Source organism: Coregonus lavaretus, assembly GCF_964263955.1.
Source record: "Coregonus lavaretus genome assembly, contig: HAP1_SCAFFOLD_3272, whole genome shotgun sequence".
Classification (NCBI taxonomy): domain Eukaryota; kingdom Metazoa; phylum Chordata; class Actinopteri; order Salmoniformes; family Salmonidae; genus Coregonus; species Coregonus lavaretus.
In genome coordinates this window covers 1-19,733 of record NW_028160940.1, presented here as the reverse complement: position 1 = coordinate 19,733, position 19,733 = coordinate 1, and the positions used below count along the sequence as shown (strand labels likewise).

Sequence of the window (19,733 nt, the reverse complement as noted above, 5' to 3'; positions counted from 1 at the left end):
GAGTTGGTGTGTTGAGTAGGTAGAGTTGGTGTGTATAGAGTAGGTAGAGTTGGTGTGTATAGAGTAGGTAGAGTTGGTGTGTATAGAGTAGGTAGAGTTGGTGTGTATAGAGTAGGTAGAGTTGGTGTGTATAGAGTAGGTAGAGTTGGTGTGTATAGAGTAGGTAGAGTTGGTGTGTATAGAGTAGGTAGAGTTGGTGTGTATAGAGTAGGTAGAGTTGGTGTGTTGAGTAGGTAGAGTTGGTGTGTGTTGAGTAGGTAGAGTTGGTGTGTATAGAGTAGGTAGAGTTGGTGTGTATAGAGTAGGTAGAGTTGGTGTGTTGAGTAGGTAGAGTTGGTGTGTGTTGAGTAGGTAGAGTTGGTGTGTATAGAGTAGGTAGAGTTGGTGTGTATAGAGTAGGTAGAGTTGGTGTGTATAGAGTAGGTAGTGTTGGTGTGTATAGAGTAGGTAGAGTTGGTGTGTATAGAGTAGGTAGAATTGGTGTGTATAGAGTAGGTAGAGTTGGTGTGTATAGAGTAGGTAGAGTTGGTGTGTATAGAGTAGGTAGAGTTGGTGTGTATAGAGTAGGTAGAGTTGGTGTGTATAGAGTAGGTAGAGTTGGTGTGTATAGAGTAGGTAGAGTTGGTGTGTATAGAGTAGGTAGAGTTGGTGTGTATAGAGTAGGTAGAGTTGGTGTGTATAGAGTAGGTAGAGTTGGTGTGTATAGAGTAGGTAGAGTTGGTGTGTATAGAGTAGGTAGAGTTGGTGTGTATAGAGTAGGTAGAGTTGGTATGTGTTGAGTAGGTAGAGTTGGTGTGTATAGAGTAGGTAGAGTTGGTGTGTATAGAGTAGGTAGAGTTGGTGTGTATAGAGTAGGTAGAGTTGGTGTGTTGAGTAGGTAGAGTTGGTGTGTATAGAGTAGGTAGTGTTGGTGTGTATAGAGTAGGTAGAGTTGGTGTGTATAGAGTAGGTAGAGTTGGTGTGTATAGAGTAGGTAGAGTTGGTGTGTATAGAGTAGGTAGTGTTGGTGTGTATAGAGTAGGTAGAGTTGGTGTGTTGAGTAGGTAGAGTTGGTGTGTGTTGAGTAGGTAGAGTTGGTGTGTAGAGTAGGTAGTGTTGGTGTGTATTGAGTAGGTAGAGTTGGTGTGTATAGAGTAGGTAGTGTTGGTGTGTATAGTGTAGGTAGAGTTGGTATGTGTTGAGTAGGTAGAGTTGGTGTGTATAGAGTAGGTAGAGTTGGTGTGTATAGAGTAGGTAGAGTTGGTGTGTATAGAGTAGGTAGAGTTGGTGTGTTGAGTAGGTAGAGTTGGTGTGTATAGAGTAGGTAGAGTTGGTGTGTATAGAGTAGGTAGAGTTGGTGTGTATAGAGTAGGTAGAGTTGGTGTGTTGAGTAGGTAGAGTTGGTGTGTATAGAGTAGGTGTTGTTGGTGTGTATAGAGTAGGTAGAGTTGGTGTGTATAGAGTAGGTAGAGTTGGTGTGTATAGAGTAGGTAGAGTTGGTGTGTATAGAGTAGGTAGTGTTGGTGTGTATAGAGTAGGTAGAGTTGGTGTGTTGAGTAGGTAGAGTTGGTGTGTGTTGAGTAGGTAGAGTTGGTGTGTAGAGTAGGTAGTGTTGAGTAGGTAGAGTTGGTGTGTATAGAGTAGGTAGAGTTGGTGTGTATAGAGTAGGTAGAGTTTGTGTGTATAGAGTAGGTAGTGTTGGTGTGTATAGAGTAGGTAGAGTTGGTGTGTTGAGTAGGTAGAGTTGGTGTGTGTTGAGTAGGTAGAGTTGGTGTGTAGAGTAGGTAGTGTTGGTGTGTATTGAGTAGGTAGAGTTGGTGTGTATAGAGTAGGTAGTGTTGGTGTGTATAGTGTAGGTAGAGTTGGTATGTGTTGAGTAGGTAGAGTTGGTGTGTATAGAGTAGGTAGAGTTGGTGTGTATAGAGTAGGTAGAGTTGGTGTGTATAGAGTAGGTAGAGTTGGTGTGTATAGAGTAGATAGAGTTGGTGTGTATAGAGTAGGTAGAGTTGGTGTGTATAGAGTAGGTAGAGTTGGTGTGTATAGAGTAGGTAGTGTTGGTGTGTATAGAGTAGGTAGAGTTGGTGTGTATAGAGTAGGTAGAGTTGGTGTTGAGTAGGTAGAGTTGGTGTGTATAGAGTAGGTAGAGTTGGTGTGTATAGAGTAGGTAGAGTTGGTGTGTATAGAGTAGGTAGTGTTGGTGTGTATTGAGTAGGTAGAGTTGGTGTGTATAGAGTAGGTAGAGTTGGTGTGTATAGAGTAGGTAAAGTTAATGTGTATAGAGTAGGTAGAGTTGGTGTGTATAGAGTAGGTAGAGTTGGTGTGTATAGAGTAGGTAGAGTTGGTGTGTATAGAGTAGGTAGAGTTGGTGTGTTGAGTAGGTAGAGTTGGTGTGTATAGAGTAGGTAGAGTTGGTGTGTATAGAGTAGGTAGAGTTGGTGTGTATAGAGTAGGTAGAGTTGGTGTGTATAGAGTAGGTAGAGTTGGTGTGTATAGAGTAGGTAGTGTTGGTGTGTATAGAGTAGGTAGAGTTGTGTGTAGAGTAGGTAGAGTTGGTGTGTATAGAGTAGGTAGAGTTAATGTGTATAGAGTAGGTAGAGTTGGTGTGTATAGAGTAGGTAGAGTTGGTGTGTTGAGTAGGTAGAGTTGGTGTGTAGAGTAGGTAGAGTTGGTGTGTATAGAGTAGGTAGAGTTGGTATGTGTTGAGTAGGTAGAGTTGGTGTGTATAGAGTAGGTAGTGTTGGTGTGTATAGAGTAGGTAGAGTTGGTGTGTATAGAGTAGGTAGAGTTGGTGTGTATAGAGTAGGTAGAGTTGGTGTGTATAGAGTAGGTAGAGTGTGTGTGTATAGAGTAGGTAGAGTTGGTGTGTATAGAGTAGGTAGAGTTGGTGTGTATAGAGTAGGTAGAGTTGGTGTGTATAGAGTAGGTAGAGTTGGTGTGTATAGAGTAGGTAGAGTTGGTGTGTATAGAGTAGGTAGAGTTGGTGTGTGTTGAGAAGGTAGAGTTGGTGTGTATAGAGAAGGTAGAGTTGGTGTATAGAGTAGGTAGAGTTGGTGTGTATAGAGTAGGTAGAGTTGGTATGTGTTGAGTAGGTAGAGTTGGTGTGTATAGAGTAGGTAGTGTTGGTGTGTATAGAGTAGGTAGAGTTGGTGTGTATAGAGTAGGTAGAGTTGGTGTGTATAGAGTAGGTAGAGTTGGTGTGTATAGAGTAGGTAGAGTTGGTGTGTATAGAGTAGGTAGAGTTGGTGTGTATAGAGTAGGTAGAGTTGGTGTGTTGAGTAGGTAGAGTTGGTGTGTATAGAGTAGGTAGAGTTGGTGTGTATAGAGTAGGTAGAGTTGGTGTGTATAGAGTAGGTAGAGTTGGTGTGTATAGAGTAGGTAGAGTTGGTGTGTATAGAGTAGGTAGAGTTGGTGTGTTGAGTAGGTAGAGTTGGTGTGTGTTGAGTAGGTAGAGTTGGTGTGTATAGAGTAGGTAGAGTTGGTGTGTATAGAGTAGGTAGAGTTGGTGTGTTGAGTAGGTAGAGTTGGTGTGTGTTGAGTAGGTAGAGTTGGTGTGTATAGAGTAGGTAGAGTTGGTGTGTATAGAGTAGGTAGAGTTGGTGTGTATAGAGTAGGTAGAGTTGGTGTGTTGAGTAGGTAGAGTTGGTGTGTATAGAGTAGGTAGAGTTGGTGTGTATAGAGTAGGTAGAGTTGGTGTGTATAGAGTAGGTAGAGTTGGTGTGTTGAGTAGGTAGAGTTGGTGTGTATAGAGTAGGTAGAGTTGGTGTGTATAGAGTAGGTAGAGTTGGTGTGTATAGAGTAGGTAGAGTTGGTGTATATAGAGTAGGTAGAGTTGGTGTGTATAGAGTAGGTAGAGTTGGTGTGTTGAGTAGGTAGAGTTGGTGTTTGTTGAGTAGGTAGAGTTGGTGTGTATAGAGTAGGTAGAGTTGGTGTGTATAGAGTAGGTAGAGTTGGTGTGTTGAGTAGGTAGAGTTGGTGTGTGTTGAGTAGGTAGAGTTGGTGTGTATAGAGTAGGTAGAGTTGGTGTGTATAGAGTAGGTAGAGTTGGTGTGTATAGAGTAGGTAGTGTTGGTGTGTATAGAGTAGGTAGAGTTGGTGTGTATAGAGTAGGTAGAGTTGGTGTGTATAGAGTAGGTAGAGTTGGTGTGTATAGAGTAGGTAGAGTTGGTGTGTATAGAGTAGGTAGAGTTGGTGTGTATATAGTAGGTAGAGTTGGTGTGTATAGAGTAGGTAGAGTTGGTGTGTATAGAGTAGGTAGAGTTGGTGTGTATATAGTAGGTAGAGTTGGTGTGTATAGAGTAGGTAGAGTTGGTGTGTATAGAGTAGGTAGAGTTGGTGTGTATAGAGTAGGTAGAGTTGGTGTGTATAGAGTAGGTAGAGTTGGTGTGTATAGAGTAGGTAGAGTTGGTGTGTATAGAGTAGGTAGAGTTGGTATGTGTTGAGTAGGTAGAGTTGGTGTGTATAGAGTAGGTAGAGTTGGTGTGTATAGAGTAGGTAGAGTTGGTGTGTATAGAGTAGGTAGAGTTGGTGTGTTGAGTAGGTAGAGTTGGTGTGTGTTGAGTAGGTAGAGTTGGTGTGTATAGAGTAGGTAGAGTTGGTGTGTATAGAGTAGGTAGAGTTGGTGTGTATAGAGTAGGTAGTGTTGGTGTGTATAGAGTAGGTAGAGTTGGTGTGTATAGAGTAGGTAGAGTTGGTGTGTATAGAGTAGGTAGAGTTGGTGTGTATAGAGTAGGTAGAGTTGGTGTGTATAGAGTAGGTAGAGTTGGTGTGTATAGAGTAGGTAGAGTTGGTGTGTATATAGTAGGTAGAGTTGGTGTGTATAGAGTAGGTAGAGTTGGTGTGTATAGAGTAGGTAGAGTTGGTGTGTATATAGTAGGTAGAGTTGGTGTGTATAGAGTAGGTAGAGTTGGTGTGTATAGAGTAGGTAGAGTTGGTGTGTATAGAGTAGGTAGAGTTGGTGTGTATAGAGTAGGTAGAGTTGGTGTGTATAGAGTAGGTAGAGTTGGTGTGTTGAGTAGGTAGAGTTGGTGTGTATAGAGTAGGTAGAGTTGGTGTGTATAGAGTAGGTAGAGTTGGTGTGTATAGAGTAGGTAGAGTTGGTGTGTATAGAGTAGGTAGAGTTGGTGTGTATAGAGTAGGTAGAGTTGGTGTGTTGAGTAGGTAGAGTTGGTGTTTGTTGAGTAGGTAGAGTTGGTGTGTATAGAGTAGGTAGAGTTGGTGTGTATAGAGTAGGTAGAGTTGGTGTGTTGAGTAGGTAGAGTTGGTGTGTGTTGAGTAGGTAGAGTTGGTGTGTATAGAGTAGGTAGAGTTGGTGTGTATAGAGTAGGTAGAGTTGGTGTGTATAGAGTAGGTAGTGTTGGTGTGTATAGAGTAGGTAGAGTTGGTGTGTATAGAGTAGGTAGAGTTGGTGTGTATAGAGTAGGTAGAGTTGGTGTGTATAGAGTAGGTAGAGTTGGTGTGTATAGAGTAGGTAGAGTTGGTGTGTATATAGTAGGTAGAGTTGGTGTGTATAGAGTAGGTAGAGTTGGTGTGTATAGAGTAGGTAGAGTTGGTGTGTATATAGTAGGTAGAGTTGGTGTGTATAGAGTAGGTAGAGTTGGTGTGTATAGAGTAGGTAGAGTTGGTGTGTATAGAGTAGGTAGAGTTGGTGTGTATAGAGTAGGTAGAGTTGGTGTGTATAGAGTAGGTAGAGTTGGTATGTGTTGAGTAGGTAGAGTTGGTGTGTATAGAGTAGGTAGAGTTGGTGTGTATAGAGTAGGTAGAGTTGGTGTGTATAGAGTAGGTAGAGTTGGTGTGTTGAGTAGGTAGAGTTGGTGTGTATAGAGTAGGTAGTGTTGGTGTGTATAGAGTAGGTAGAGTTGGTGTGTATAGAGTAGGTAGAGTTGGTGTGTATAGAGTAGGTAGAGTTGGTGTGTATAGAGTAGGTAGTGTTGGTGTGTATAGAGTAGGTAGAGTTGGTGTGTTGAGTAGGTAGAGTTGGTGTGTGTTGAGTAGGTAGAGTTGGTGTGTAGAGTAGGTAGTGTTGGTGTGTATTGAGTAGGTAGAGTTGGTGTGTATAGAGTAGGTAGTGTTGGTGTGTATAGTGTAGGTAGAGTTGGTATGTGTTGAGTAGGTAGAGTTGGTGTGTATAGAGTAGGTAGAGTTGGTGTGTATAGAGTAGGTAGAGTTGGTGTGTATAGAGTAGGTAGAGTTGGTGTGTATAGAGTAGATAGAGTTGGTGTGTATAGAGTAGGTAGAGTTGGTGTGTATAGAGTAGGTAGAGTTGGTGTGTATAGAGTAGGTAGTGTTGGTGTGTATAGAGTAGGTAGAGTTGGTGTGTATAGAGTAGGTAGAGTTGGTGTGTATAGAGTAGGTAGAGTTGGTGTGTATAGAGTAGGTAGAGTTGGTGTGTATAGAGTAGGTAGAGTTGGTGTGTATAGAGTAGGTAGAGTTGGTATGTGTTGAGTAGGTAGAGTTGGTATGTGTTGAGTAGGTAGAGTTGGTGTGTATAGAGTAGGTAGAGTTGGTGTGTATAGAGTAGGTAGAGTTGGTGTGTATAGAGTAGGTAGAGTTGGTGTGTATAGAGTAGGTAGAGTTGGTGTGTATAGAGTAGGTAGAGTTGGTGTGTATAGAGTAGGTAGAGTTGGTGTGTATAGAGTAGGTAGAGTTGGTATGTGTTGAGTAGGTAGAGTTGGTGTGTATAGAGTAGGTAGAGTTGGTGTGTATAGAGTAGGTAGAGTTGGTGTGTATAGAGTAGGTAGAGTTGGTGTGTTGAGTAGGTAGAGTTGGTGTGTATAGAGTAGGTAGTGTTGGTGTGTATAGAGTAGGTAGAGTTGGTGTGTATAGAGTAGGTAGAGTTGGTGTGTATAGAGTAGGTAGTGTTGGTGTGTATAGAGTAGGTAGAGTTGGTGTGTTGAGTAGGTAGAGTTGGTGTGTATAGAGTAGGTAGAGTTGGTGTGTATAGAGTAGGTAGAGTTGGTGTGTATAGAGTAGGTAGAGTTGGTGTGTATATAGTAGGTAGAGTTGGTGTGTATAGAGTAGGTAGAGTTGGTGTGTATAGAGTAGGTAGAGTTGGTGTGTATATAGTAGGTAGAGTTGGTGTGTATAGAGTAGGTAGAGTTGGTGTGTATAGAGTAGGTAGAGTTGGTGTGTATAGAGTAGGTAGAGTTGGTGTATAGAGTAGGTAGAGTTGGTGTGTATAGAGTAGGTAGAGTTGGTATGTGTTGAGTAGGTAGAGTTGGTGTGTATAGAGTAGGTAGTGTTGGTGTGTATAGAGTAGGTAGAGTTGGTGTGTATAGAGTAGGTAGAGTTGGTGTGTATAGAGTAGGTAGAGTTGGTGTGTATAGAGTAGGTAGAGTTGGTGTGTATAGAGTAGGTAGAGTTGGTGTGTATAGAGTAGGTAGAGTTGGTGTGTATAGAGTAGGTAGAGTTGGTGTGTATAGAGTAGGTAGAGTTGGTGTGTATAGAGTAGGTAGAGTTGGTGTGTATAGAGTAGGTAGAGTTGGTGTGTATAGAGTAGGTAGAGTTGGTGTGTGTTGAGAAGGTAGAGTTGGTGTGTATAGAGAAGGTAGAGTTGGTGTATAGAGTAGGTAGTGTTGGTGTGTATAGAGTAGGTAGAGTTGGTGTGTGTTGAGAAGGTAGAGTTGGTGTGTATTGAGTAGGTAGAGTTGGTGTGTATAGAGTAGGTAGTGTTGGTGTGTATAGAGTAGGTAGAGTTGGTGTGTATAGAGTAGGTAGAGTTGGTGTGTATAGAGTAGGTAGAGTTGGTGTGTATAGAGTAGGTAGAGTTGGTGTGTATAGAGTAGGTAGAGTTGGTGTGTATAGAGTAGGTAGAGTTGGTGTGTATAGAGTAGGTAGAGTTGGTGTGTATAGAGTAGGTAGAGTTGGTGTGTATAGAGTAGGTAGAGTTGGTGTGTATAGAGTAGGTAGAGTTGGTGTGTATAGAGTAGGTAGAGTTGGTGTGTATAGAGTAGGTAGAGTTGGTGTGTATAGAGTAGGTAGAGTTGGTGTGTATAGAGTAGGTAGAGTTGGTGTGTATAGAGTAGGTAGTGTTGGTGTGTATAGAGTAGGTAGAGTTGGTATGTTGAGTAGGTAGAGTTGGTGTGTGTTGAGAAGGTAGAGTTGGTGTGTATTGAGTAGGTAGAGTTGGTGTGTATAGAGTAGGTAGTGTTGGTGTGTATAGAGTAGGTAGAGTTGGTGTGTATAGAGTAGGTAGAGTTGGTGTGTATAGAGTAGGTAGAGTTGGTGTGTATAGAGTAGGTAGAGTTGGTGTGTATAGAGTAGGTAGAGTTGGTGTGTATAGAGTAGGTAGAGTTGGTGTGTATAGAGTAGGTAGAGTTGGTGTGTATAGAGTAGGTAGAGTTGGTGTGTATAGAGTAGGTAGAGTTGGTGTGTATAGAGTAGGTAGAGTTGGTGTGTATAGAGTAGGTAGAGTTGGTGTGTATAGAGTAGGTAGAGTTGGTGTGTATAGAGTAGGTAGAGTTGGTGTGTATAGAGTAGGTAGAGTTGGTGTGTATAGAGTAGGTAGAGTTGGTGTGTATAGAGTAGGTAGAGTTGGTGTGTATAGAGTAGGTAGTGTTGGTGTGTATAGAGTAGGTAGAGTTGGTATGTTGAGTAGGTAGAGTTGGTGTGTGTTGAGAAGGTGCACGGCAGTTGTGCAGCAGTACCGTGATCTCCCACCATGATGATGTTGACACATCGGTGGAGTTTCATCTGTTTCAGGCCGTCCATCAGCTGACCAACGATCTTATCAATCTCCTTCAGAGGGTTGTTCAGCTGCAGCACAGAATATACACTGATCAATATTCACATAGCAATCACAATGATCAGGGAATATCGTAGAAGTATTGATCCCTGTACGGATCATCAAAATACCTAATCATTATTAGACAATTAACAGAACACAATCACAATCTCTAGAAAATGGTTCATCAATTCCACCCTGTACTGGTCATGCATGTACATGCCTGGATTAGTTTGGGGCTGTCCTAGGGGTGGACAGGTGAAACAGAAAGACAGTGTTTGTGCTACAGTGTTCTGTATGTAACTACCTACATCTGTAGTGAGTGCTGCTGTAGTGAGCGCTGCTGTAGTGAGCGCTGCTGTAGTGAGCGCTGCTGTAGTGAGCGCAGATGTAGTGAGCGCAGATGTAGTGAGCGCAGATGTAGTGAGCGCTGCTTAACACATGCTCAGGTCCCGGTAGTCTGGACCACAACCACAACCGTCTCTCCCCCAGACCCAGCCCCATCCCCAGCCCCAGCCTCAGACCCAGACCCAGACCCAGCCCCAGCTCACCTCAGTGCTCATGGGCCCCAGCTTGTGGCCAAACGTATCCGGCTGTTCAGAGTGCATGGCATACACATATGGCCTGAAACAAAACAGGTGGAAGGGAAGCTTAGATTGGCCTTGTGTACTAGACTGCCCCCAGGTCTCAACACAGGGCTAGGATATGGGAGCAAAGTCACAACTTACTTACTTACAAAGTCAGATGGAGATTGCTAAGCATAGAACGGATATATTGCATTCATGTAAAGAATGGGATTTACTGCTGATATATCACTGCAGATGGCAACAGCCTAAAGAAGAGAATCAAATAAGCTGATTTACCTCTCTCCGTCTGGCAGGTGAAGCCATTGCAGCATGGTCAGGACTCTCCTCTCCAATGGGATGGAACTGGGAAGACACATCAGCTGAGGTCATTATGTGGAGGACAAAATGTAATTCACTAACAATGTCTGGGGTGCTGTGTATCAATGATTTACTGTGTCTGGGGTGCTGTGTATCAATGATTTACTGTGTCTGGGGTGCTGTGTATCAATGATTTACTGTGTCTGGGGTGCTGTGTATCAATGATTTACTGTTTTCTGGGGTGCTGTGTATCAATGATGTACTGTGTCTGGGATGCTGTGTATCAATGATTGACTGTTTTCTGGGGTGCTGTGTATCAATGATTTACTGTGTCTGGGGTGCTGTGTATCAATGATTTACTGTGTCTGGAGTGCTGTGTATCAATGATTTACTGTGTCTGGGGTGCTGTGTATCAATGATTTACTGTGTCTGGGGTGCTGTGTATCAATGCTTTACTGTGTCTGGGGTGCTGTGTATCAATGCTTTACTGTGTCTGGGGTGCCGTGTATCAATGATTTACTGTGTCTGGGGTGCTGTGTATCAATGATTTACTGTGTCTGGGATGCTGTGTATCAATGATTTACTGTGTCTGGGATGCTGTGTATCAATGATTGACTGTTTTCTGGGGTGCTGTGTATCAATGATTTACTGTGTCTGGGATGCTGTGTATCAATGCTTTACTGTGTCTGGGGTGCTGCGTATCAATGCTTTACTGTGTCTGGGGTGCTGCGTATCAATGCTTTACTGTGTCTGGGGTGCTGCGTATCAATGCTTTACTGTGTCTGGGGTGCTGCGTATCAATGCTTTACTGTGTCTGGGGTGCCGAGTATCAATGCTTTACTGTGTCTGGGGTGCCGAGTATCAATGCTTTACTGTGTCTGGGGTGCTGCGTATCAATGCTTTACTGTGTCTGGGGTGCTGCGTATCAATGCTTTACTGTGTCTGGGGTGCTGCGTATCAATGCTTTACTGTGTCTGGGGTGCTGCGTATCAATGCTTTACTGTGTCTGGGGTGCTGTGTATCAATGATTTACTGTGTCTGGGATGCTGTGTATCAATGCTTTACTGTGTCTGGGGTGCTGTGTATCAATGCTTTACTGTGTCTGGGGTGCTGCGTATCAATGCTTTACTGTGTCTGGGGTGCTGCGTATCAATGCTTTACTGTGTCTGGGGTGCTGCGTATCAATGCTTTACTGTGTCTGGGGTGCTGTGTATCAATGATTTACTGTGTCTGGGATGCTGTGTATCAATGATGTACTGTGTCTGGGATGCCGTGTATCAATGATTTACTGTGTCTGGGATGCTGTGTATCAATGCTTTACTGTGTCTGGGGTGCTGTGTATCAATGCTTTACTGTGTCTGGGGTGCTGCGTATCAATGCTTTACTGTGTCTGGGGTGCTGTGTATCAATGCTTTACTGTGTCTGGGGTGCTGTGTATCAATGATTTACTATGTCTGGGATGCTGTGTATCAATGATTTACTATGTATTACAACACCTCATTTGATCCTCTCTGTTTGCATCCAGGAAAGCGGCCAGATTAGAACCATTAAATACATTATAATCAGCCTATAAAGTCGGAGGATACAACACTCTCCTTCCCCCCTGTAAGCCTTTGAACCGCAAAGCCTCCCCTCCTGTTCTTGTCCTGTAGAGCGGTGGGCCACCTACAGATCTCCATCCTCCAGCCCACCAGGCACAGCTGCCAACCATCAACCCCATGGTTTGCCTCTCTAACTGGGGCTTGTGGGGGAGCTGGGGGGTGCCTAGGGGTATGGAAGGGGGTAGACCGTATCCCACTAACTTCTCTTCTTCTCAACCCCTCTGGTGTTGGTTAAGACCTCCCTGGAGTTGGTCTTAACAGAGACCTCCACAAAGCTACAATCACAACTCCCCGTCACCTCCTCTCCTCCAGACCTCAATGGTTAAATAATACAGTCTTATACTGTACTGTAAAGTTAACAACCCCCCCCCTCCTCCTCCTCCTCCTCCTCCTCCTCCTCCTCCTCCTCCTCCTCTGTGCCCTGGGCCTACCACAGGAAGTGCACCTTGAAATGCACTTTGGTACTGCTATGTTTTGAAGGAGTCCCCCAGCTGGCCAAGTTCACAGGCAGGCACCCCACTTTATGTTAATAGGCCAATGTGAGTAAATTGCTAAGCAAAACAGTTAGGGCTCTATGCCTCCGAACTGAAGTCTGTCTCAAAGGCCTCTGTGTCTTTATGAATATGTGAGGCGTTGTTGTTTTTTTAGCTGCCTGCATGCGTTGGGTTAGCCAGAGTACAACTAAACATGAACATGCCCATATAGTTTCCAGCCACCTGAAATCCACAACGGTGTTATGACAAAATAATAGCAGCAGTTTCTGTTGTTGTTTTGTCTTGAGAGTGGTGCTGAGCGACTAGTGCTTTTCTAGGTCGATTCCGGTTTGATAAAAAAAAACACCGTTTTCGATTTTGTTTTCGATACAAATGAATATATAAGAAAATGCATTATGAAATAATGACATTACAATTATTTTTTTGCTTTTTAATGGAAATTCCCAAGCCAAAAATGGTATACATTCAATTGCCAAAACTTTGAAATATTCAAATTGTTTCTGTCAGGTCCACATTGGGTAGACGTCAATTAAAAAAAAAAGGAAATTACTATGAAATAATACAATATTCGTATATTACTTATTATTTTTAATTCCTTAAAGTCATCATCTCATCTCTGTTCAGGCAGTAGCGGCCAAACAGACATACCATCTAATGTTATCTATATCCCTCTCGCTCTCTTTGTGCTGTGTACATTCCTCTCTCATGCGGTCTGTGGGTATCTTACCTAATGTAGCAGGGGTAAAAGTGTATCCATCTCTGCCTGACCCCGGGAAAAAACAGGCGCAATGGATTATGGTCAATGTAGTTAATTACCACGTTTCTGCGCTGAACTAGGTTGAATATTTGCTCAATGAAAACTACAACTCCCTTCTACCCAGCGTCCCACATAGCTCTTGACTTGATTTCTCCCATGAATGATTTTGATTTATTTTTATTTTTTTATTTTTTATTTAACCTTTATTTAACTAGGCAAGTCAGTTAAGAACAAATTCTTATTTACAATGACGGCCTACACCGGCCAAACCCGGACGACGCTGGGCCAATTGTGCGCCGCCCTGTGGGACTCCCAATCACGGCCGATTGTGATACAGCGGGTCTGTACTGAGACGCAGTGCCTTAGACCGCTGAGACGCAGTGCCTTAGACCGCTGAGACGCAGTGCCTTAGACCGCTGAGACGCAGTGCCTTAGACCGCTGAGACGCAGTGCCTTAGACCGCTGAGACGCAGTGCCTTAGACCGCTGAGACGCAGTGCCTTAGACCGCTGAGACGCAGTGCCTTAGACCGCTGAGACGCAGTGCCTTAGACCGCTGAGACGCAGTGCCTTAGACCGCTGAGACGCAGTGCCTTAGACCGCTGAGACGCAGTGCCTTAGACCGCTGAGACGCAGTGCCTTAGACCGCTGAGACGCAGTGCCTTAGACCGCTGAGACGCAGTGCCTTAGACCGCTGAGACGCAGTGCCTTAGACCGCTGAGACGCAGTGCCTTAGACCGCTGAGACGCAGTGCCTTAGACCGCTGAGACGCAGTGCCTTAGACCACTGAGACGCAGTGCCTTAGACCGCTGAGACGCAGTGCCTTAGACCGCTGAGATGCAGTGCCTTAGACCACTGAGATGCAGTGCCTTAGACCACTGATATGCAGTGCCTTAGACCACTGAGATGCAGTGCCTTAGACCACTGAGATGCAGTGCCTTAGACCGCTGAGATGCAGTGCCTTAGACCACTGAGATGCAGTGCCTTAGACCACTGCGCCACTCTGGAGCTCTAGAGAAACGGTGTGTTGGGCTCACAAAAAAAAAAATACTAAATGGAATATAAGAAATTGTACCGACGTTGATCAATTAGTTGTTTAATAACCTAAAAAATTTACGAAATGTCAGTTAATCGCTCAGCACTACTTGAGAGTTCTGAGGAGAATATTGACAGGCTATGAGCTGTGAGGTGATAAAGCACGTGGGACATATTATCTTTGCATTGAGAAGGGGGGAATATGATACAAATGGCCTTGAACAGACATTTTTCAGATGTGGTTTAGAGAGAGAGAGAAGGGGAGAGAGAGAGAGGTAGACAGAGAGAGAGAGAGGGGGTGGGGGGTATGGAGAGAGAGAGGGGGGGATAGAGAGGTAGACAGAGAGAGAGGGGGGGTGGGGGGTAGGGAGAGAGAGAGGGGGGGGATAGAGAGGTAGACAGAGAGAGAGAGAGAGAGAGAGAGAGAGAGAGAGAGAGAGAGAGAGAGAGAGAGAGAGAGAGAGAGAGAGAGAGAAGGGGAGAGAGAGGGGGGGGTGGGGGGTAGGGAGACAGAGAGAGGGGGGGGTAGGGAGACAGAGAGAGGGGGGGGGTAGAGAGGTAGACAGAGAGAGAGAGAGAGAGAGAGAGAGAGAGAGAGAGAGAGAGAGAGAGAGAGAGAGAGATTGGAAATTGGAAATAATTAACAAAAACACTGAGCAAACTAGAATGCTATTTGGCCCTAAACAGAGAGTACACAGTGGCAGAATACCTGACCACTGTGACTGACCCAAAATTAAGGAAAGCTTTGACTATGTACAGACTCAGTGAGCATAGCCTTGCTATTGAGAAAGGTTGCCGTAGGCAGACCTGACTCTCAAGAGAAGACAGGCTATGTGCACACTGCCCACAAAATGAGGTGGAAACAGAGCTGCACTTCCTAACCTCCTGCCAAATGTATGACCATATTAAGAGACACATATTTCCCTCAGATTACACAGACCCACAAATAATTTGAAAACAAATCCAATTTTGATAAACTCCCATTTCTACTGGGTGAAATACCACAGTGTGCAATCACAGCAACAAGATTTGTGACCTGATGCCACAAGAAAAGGGCAACCAGTGAAGAACAAACACCATTGTAAATACAACCCATATTTATGTTTATTTATTTTACTTGAACTCTTTTGCACATTGTTACAACACTGTATATAGACATAATATGAAATTTTAAATGTATTTATTATTTTGGAACTTGTGTGAGTGTAATATTTACTGTTCAATTTTTATTGTCTATTTCACTTTTCTTTATCCATTTCACTTGCTTTGGCAATATAAACATATGTTTCCCATGCCAATAAAGCCCCTTGAATTGAATTGAATTGAGGGAGAGAGAGAGAGAGAGACTTACACAGGCCAGAAGAAAGTGCCAGCCTTCACCCCCTGCTTCACTGCTGTAATCCAGATCTAGAACAAGAATAAAAGTGAATATAACCACTGTAAATTATTATTAAACTGTGATATAAGACAATATAATTTGTAGTGTAATGGCATATAACACTTTTTGGGAAAATGTGTTCGTTTTTCGTCAACAAAGGTCCTTCAAAAGCATTTGTGACCTTAAACCACTACATTACACTTGCAAGGCTGACGCCATTTTCAATCCAATGTCTCAACTTGAAATGGACAGTTATTAAATTGAAACACTACTCACTAGTTTTATAACATTCATGCTCAAAGCCAAGTTAAACAGTCTCATATGAAAGGAGAGAGAGAGAGACAAACCTGGCCAGCTGTAAGGCCATTACTGTGCAAATAGAACACAGATGCAGGCCTTCTAGAATGGGAGGGAGGGCTTCTAGAATGGGAGGGAGGGCTTCTAGAATGGGAGGGAGGGCTTCTAGTATGGGAGGGAGGGCTTCTAGAATGGGAGGGAGGGCTTCTAGAATGGGAGGGAGGGCTTCTAGTATGGGAGGGAGGGCTTCTAGAATGGGAGGGAGGGCTTCTAGAATGGGAGGGAGGGCTTCTAGAATGGGAGGGAGGGCTTCTAGAATGGGAGGGAGGGCTTCTAGTATGGGAGGGAGGGCTTCTAGAATGGGAGGGAGGGCTTCTAGAATGGGAGGGAGGGCTTCTAGAATGGGAGGGAGGGCCTTCTAGAATGGGAGGGAGGGCTTCTAGAATGGGAGGGAGGGCTTCTAGAATGGGAGGGAGGCCTTCTAGAATGGGATGGAGGGCTTCTAGAATGGGAGGGAGGGCTTCTAGAATGGGAGGGAGGCCTTCTAGAATGGGAGGGAGGCCTTCTAGAATGGGAGGGAGGCCTTCTAGAATGGGAGGGAGGCCTTCTAGAATGGGAGGGAGGCCTTCTAGAATGGGAGGGAGGGCTTCTAGAATGGGAGGGAGGCCTTCTAGAATGGGAGGGAGGGCTTCTAGAATGGGAGGGAGGGCTTCTAGAATGGGAGGGAGGGCTTCTAGAATGGGAGGGAGGGCTTCTAGAATGGGAGGGAGGGCTTCTAGAATGGGAGGGAGGGCTTCTAGAATGGGAGGGAGGCCTTCTAGAATGGGAGGGAGGGCTTCTAGAATGGGAGTGAGGGCTTCTAGAATGGGAGGGAGGGCTTCTAGAATGGGAGGGAGGGCTTCTAGTATGGGAGGGAGGGCTTCTAGTATGGGAGGGAGGGCTTCTAGTATGGGAGGGAGGGCTTCTAGTATGGGAGGGCATCTAGAGTGACTTACATTGCCTTTAGAAAGTATTCATACCCCTTGACTTATTCCACATTTTGTTGTGTTATAGCCTGAATTTTTTTTTTTTTTGGTAATCAATCTACACACAATATCCCATAATGACAAAGTGAAAACATGTTTTTAGACATTTTATCAAATGTATTGAAAATGAAATACAGAAAGTATTCATACCCCTGAGTCAATACATGTTAGGCAGCGATTACAGCTGTGTTTCTTTCTGGGTAAGTCTCTAAGAGCTTTGCACACCTGGATTGTACAATATTTGCACTTTTTTTTTTATTTTTTATACTTCAAGCTCTGTCAAGTTGGTTGTTGATCATTGCTAGACAGCCATTTTCTTGTCAAGTCTTGCCATAGATTTTCAAGCCGATTTAAGTCGAAACGGTAACTAGGCCACTCAGGAACATTCAATGTCATCTTGGTGAGCAACTGCAGTGTATATTTTGCCTTGTGTTTTAGGTTATTGTCCTGCTGAAAGGTGAATTTGACACCCAGTGTCTGTTAGAAAGCAGACTGAACCATGTTTTCCTCTAGGATTTTTGCCTGTGCTTAGCTGTATTCTGTTTATTTGATCCTAAATAACTCCCTAGTCCTTGCCGATGACAAGCACACCCATAACATGATGCAGCCACCACCATGCTTGAACATATGGAGATTGGTACTCAGTAATGTTTTGTACTGAATTTGCCCCAAACATAAAGCTTTGTATTCAGGATATGAAGTTCATTTCTTTACCACATGTTTTGCAGTTTTACTTTAGTGCCTCATTGCAAACAGGATACATGTTTTGGAATATTTTTTATTATGTACAGGCTTCCTTCTTTTCACTCTGTTATTTAGGTTAGTTTTGTGGAGTAACTACAATGTTGTTGAGCCGTCCTCAGTTTTCTCCTATCACAGCCATTAAACTCTAACTGTTTTAAAGTCACCATTGGCCTCATGGTGAAATCCCTGAGCGGTTTCCTTCCGCTCCGGCAACTGAGTTGGGAAGGACGCCTGTATCTTTGTGGTGACTGGGTGTGTTGATACAACATCCAAAGTGTAATTAATAACTTCACCATGCTCAAAGGGATATTTAATGTCTGTTTGCTTATTTAATTTTTTTTACCCATCTACCAATAGGTGCCCTTCTTTGTGAGGCATTGGAAAACCTCCCTGGTCTTTGTGGTTGAATCTGTGTTTAAAAGTCACTGCTCGACTGAGGGACCTTACAGATAATTGTATGTGTGGGTTACAGAGATGAGGGAGTCATTCAAAAATCATGTTAAACATTATTATTGCACAAAGAGTAAGTCCATGCAACTTATTATGTGACTTGTTAAGCACATTTTTACTCCTGAACTTATTTAGTTTAGTTGAATATTTGATTACTTATTGACAGCTTTTCATTTTTTATTAATTTGTAAACATTTCTAAAAACATAATTCCACTTTGACATTATGGGGTATTGTGTGTAGGTCAGTGACACAAAATCTCAATTGAATCCATTTTAAATTCAGGCTGTAACACAACAAAATGTGTAACAAGTCAAGGGGTGTGAATACTTTCTGAAGGCACTGTATGTCTCAACCACAGAACAGAACAGAGAGAGTAGGACTCACCGGCTGACCTCCCCACCAACGATGATTCAGCTTCTCTCGACCCCGCAGGTTAAAGTTGGCATCAAACACGGGGTCATGCATGGAGTTGCCAACTATGCCATGGGACTCAGGGTACAGGCCCTACAGAAGGTCAGAGCTGAGGCGTTAACCCTTCTGGGGTGGATGTTACATTACATAACGGCAAAATTGAAGCTAAAATGTTCAGTTGAGTTCAGCGAGGAAGACGGGCCAAGAAAAAGGATGATTGACCAGTACGTACCGTTGCAAGAGTGTACAGATTGGGGAACGTTTTAGTGGGGTACATCGGTCTCATGTAAGGAGCATGGGTACCACATGCTCCTAGAGGTAAAAAGGCACAAAACAGATACGATGCAATGGAAACAATTTTGACACAAATTTGAATGCAGTAAGTAGACCCAGTCAAATGAGTATTCAAGCCCTGTCATGGATGATTCAGAATGTCTTACGGAGTTTCTCGATGTTGGGGATCACTGTGCTTCCCCTCTTCATGTAGGAGGCTCTGAAACCATCCACTGACACCATGATGAGAGGGGGACGGACAAACCTGGGGAGAAAAGTCCATTAGACTATCTCCAAGGTTCTCACGTTTTGTGAATCGCGGTGAAATAGTTGTGAAAGGTAAAAAAGGTATCTTACCCAGCAGGACATTCATGGGTTTTAATGTCTTCACAGTCATCATGCAACCAAGTAGTGTCCCCTTCCAAAGAAAGTGGTCCAATTTAGAGTTATTGTGAGGGTTCAATAAACCTTCCACTACCACTGTGTAGTATACAGCCAGATATGTACAGTGGGGGAAAAAAGTATTTAGTCAGCCACCAATTGTGCAAGTTCTCCCACTTAAAAAGATGAGAGAGGCCTGTAAATTTCATCATAGGTACACGTCAACTATGACAGACAAATTGAGAGAGAAAAAAATCCAGAAAATCACATTGTAGGATTTTTAATGAATTTATTTGCAAATTATGGTGGAAAATAAGTATTTGGTCACCTACAAACAAGCAAGATTTCTGGCTCTCACAGACCTGTAACTTCTTCTTTAAGAGGCTCCTCTGTCCTCCACTCGTTACCTGTATTAATGGCACCTGTTTGAACTTGTTATCAGTATAAAAAGACACCTGTCCACAACCTCAAACAGTCACACTACAAACTCCACTATGGCCAAGACCAAAGAGCTGTCAAAGGACACCAGAAACAAAAGTGTAGACCTGCACCAGGCTGGGAAGACTGAATCTGCAATAGGTAAGCAACTTGGTTTGAAGAAATCAACTGTGGGAGCAATTATTAGGAAATGGAAGACATACAAGACCACTGATAATCTCCCTCGATCTGGGGCTCCACGCAAGATCTCACCCCGTGGGGTCAAAATGATCACAAGAACGGTGAGCAAAAATCCCAGAACCACACGGGGGGACCTAGTGAATGACCTGCAGAGAGCTGGGACCAAAGTAACAAAGACTACCATCAGTAACACACTACGCCGCCAGGGACTCAAATCCTGCAGTGCCAGACGTGTCCCCCTGCTTAAGCCAGTACATGTCCAGGCCCGTCTGAAGTTTGCTAGAGTGCATTTGGATGATCCAGAAGAGGATTGGGAGAATGTCATATGGTCAGATGAAACCAAAATATAACTTTTTGGTAAAAACTCAACTCGTCGGGTTTGGAGGACAAAGAATGCTGAGTTGCATCCAAAGAACACCATATCTACTGTGAAGCATGGGGGTGGAAACATCATGCTTTGGGGCTGTTTTTCTGCAAAGGAATCAGGACGACTGATCCGTGTAAAGGAAAGAATGAATGGGGCCATGTATCGTGAGATTTTGAGTGAAAACCTCCTTCCATCAGCAAGGGCATTGAAGATGAAACGTGGCTGGGTCTTTCAGCATGACAATGATCCCAAACACACCGCCCGGGCAACGAATGAGTGGCTTCGCGTAAGAAGCATTTCAATGTCCTGGAGTGGCCTAG

General features: G+C 43.8%; 1 protein-coding gene across 1 annotated transcript in view; it reads right to left on the bottom strand.

Annotated features, from left to right (window-relative positions):
- Positions 1-18,312, bottom strand: part of LOC311121275 (autotaxin-like) — a gene marked incomplete at its 5' end in the record, with an annotated part of 40,617 nt that extends 22,305 nt beyond the window's left edge. The window contains 7 exons of the mRNA XM_084195784.1: positions 8,622-8,730; positions 9,250-9,322; positions 9,562-9,627; positions 14,819-14,874; positions 17,748-17,867; positions 18,007-18,086; positions 18,215-18,312. Of these exons, the coding sequence (XP_084051910.1) occupies positions 8,622-8,730; positions 9,250-9,322; positions 9,562-9,627; positions 14,819-14,874; positions 17,748-17,867; positions 18,007-18,086; positions 18,215-18,312 (602 nt within the window). The remainder of the gene's footprint in view (positions 1-8,621; positions 8,731-9,249; positions 9,323-9,561; positions 9,628-14,818; positions 14,875-17,747; positions 17,868-18,006; positions 18,087-18,214) is intronic.
- Between the last annotated feature and the right edge of the window lie 1,421 nt (positions 18,313-19,733).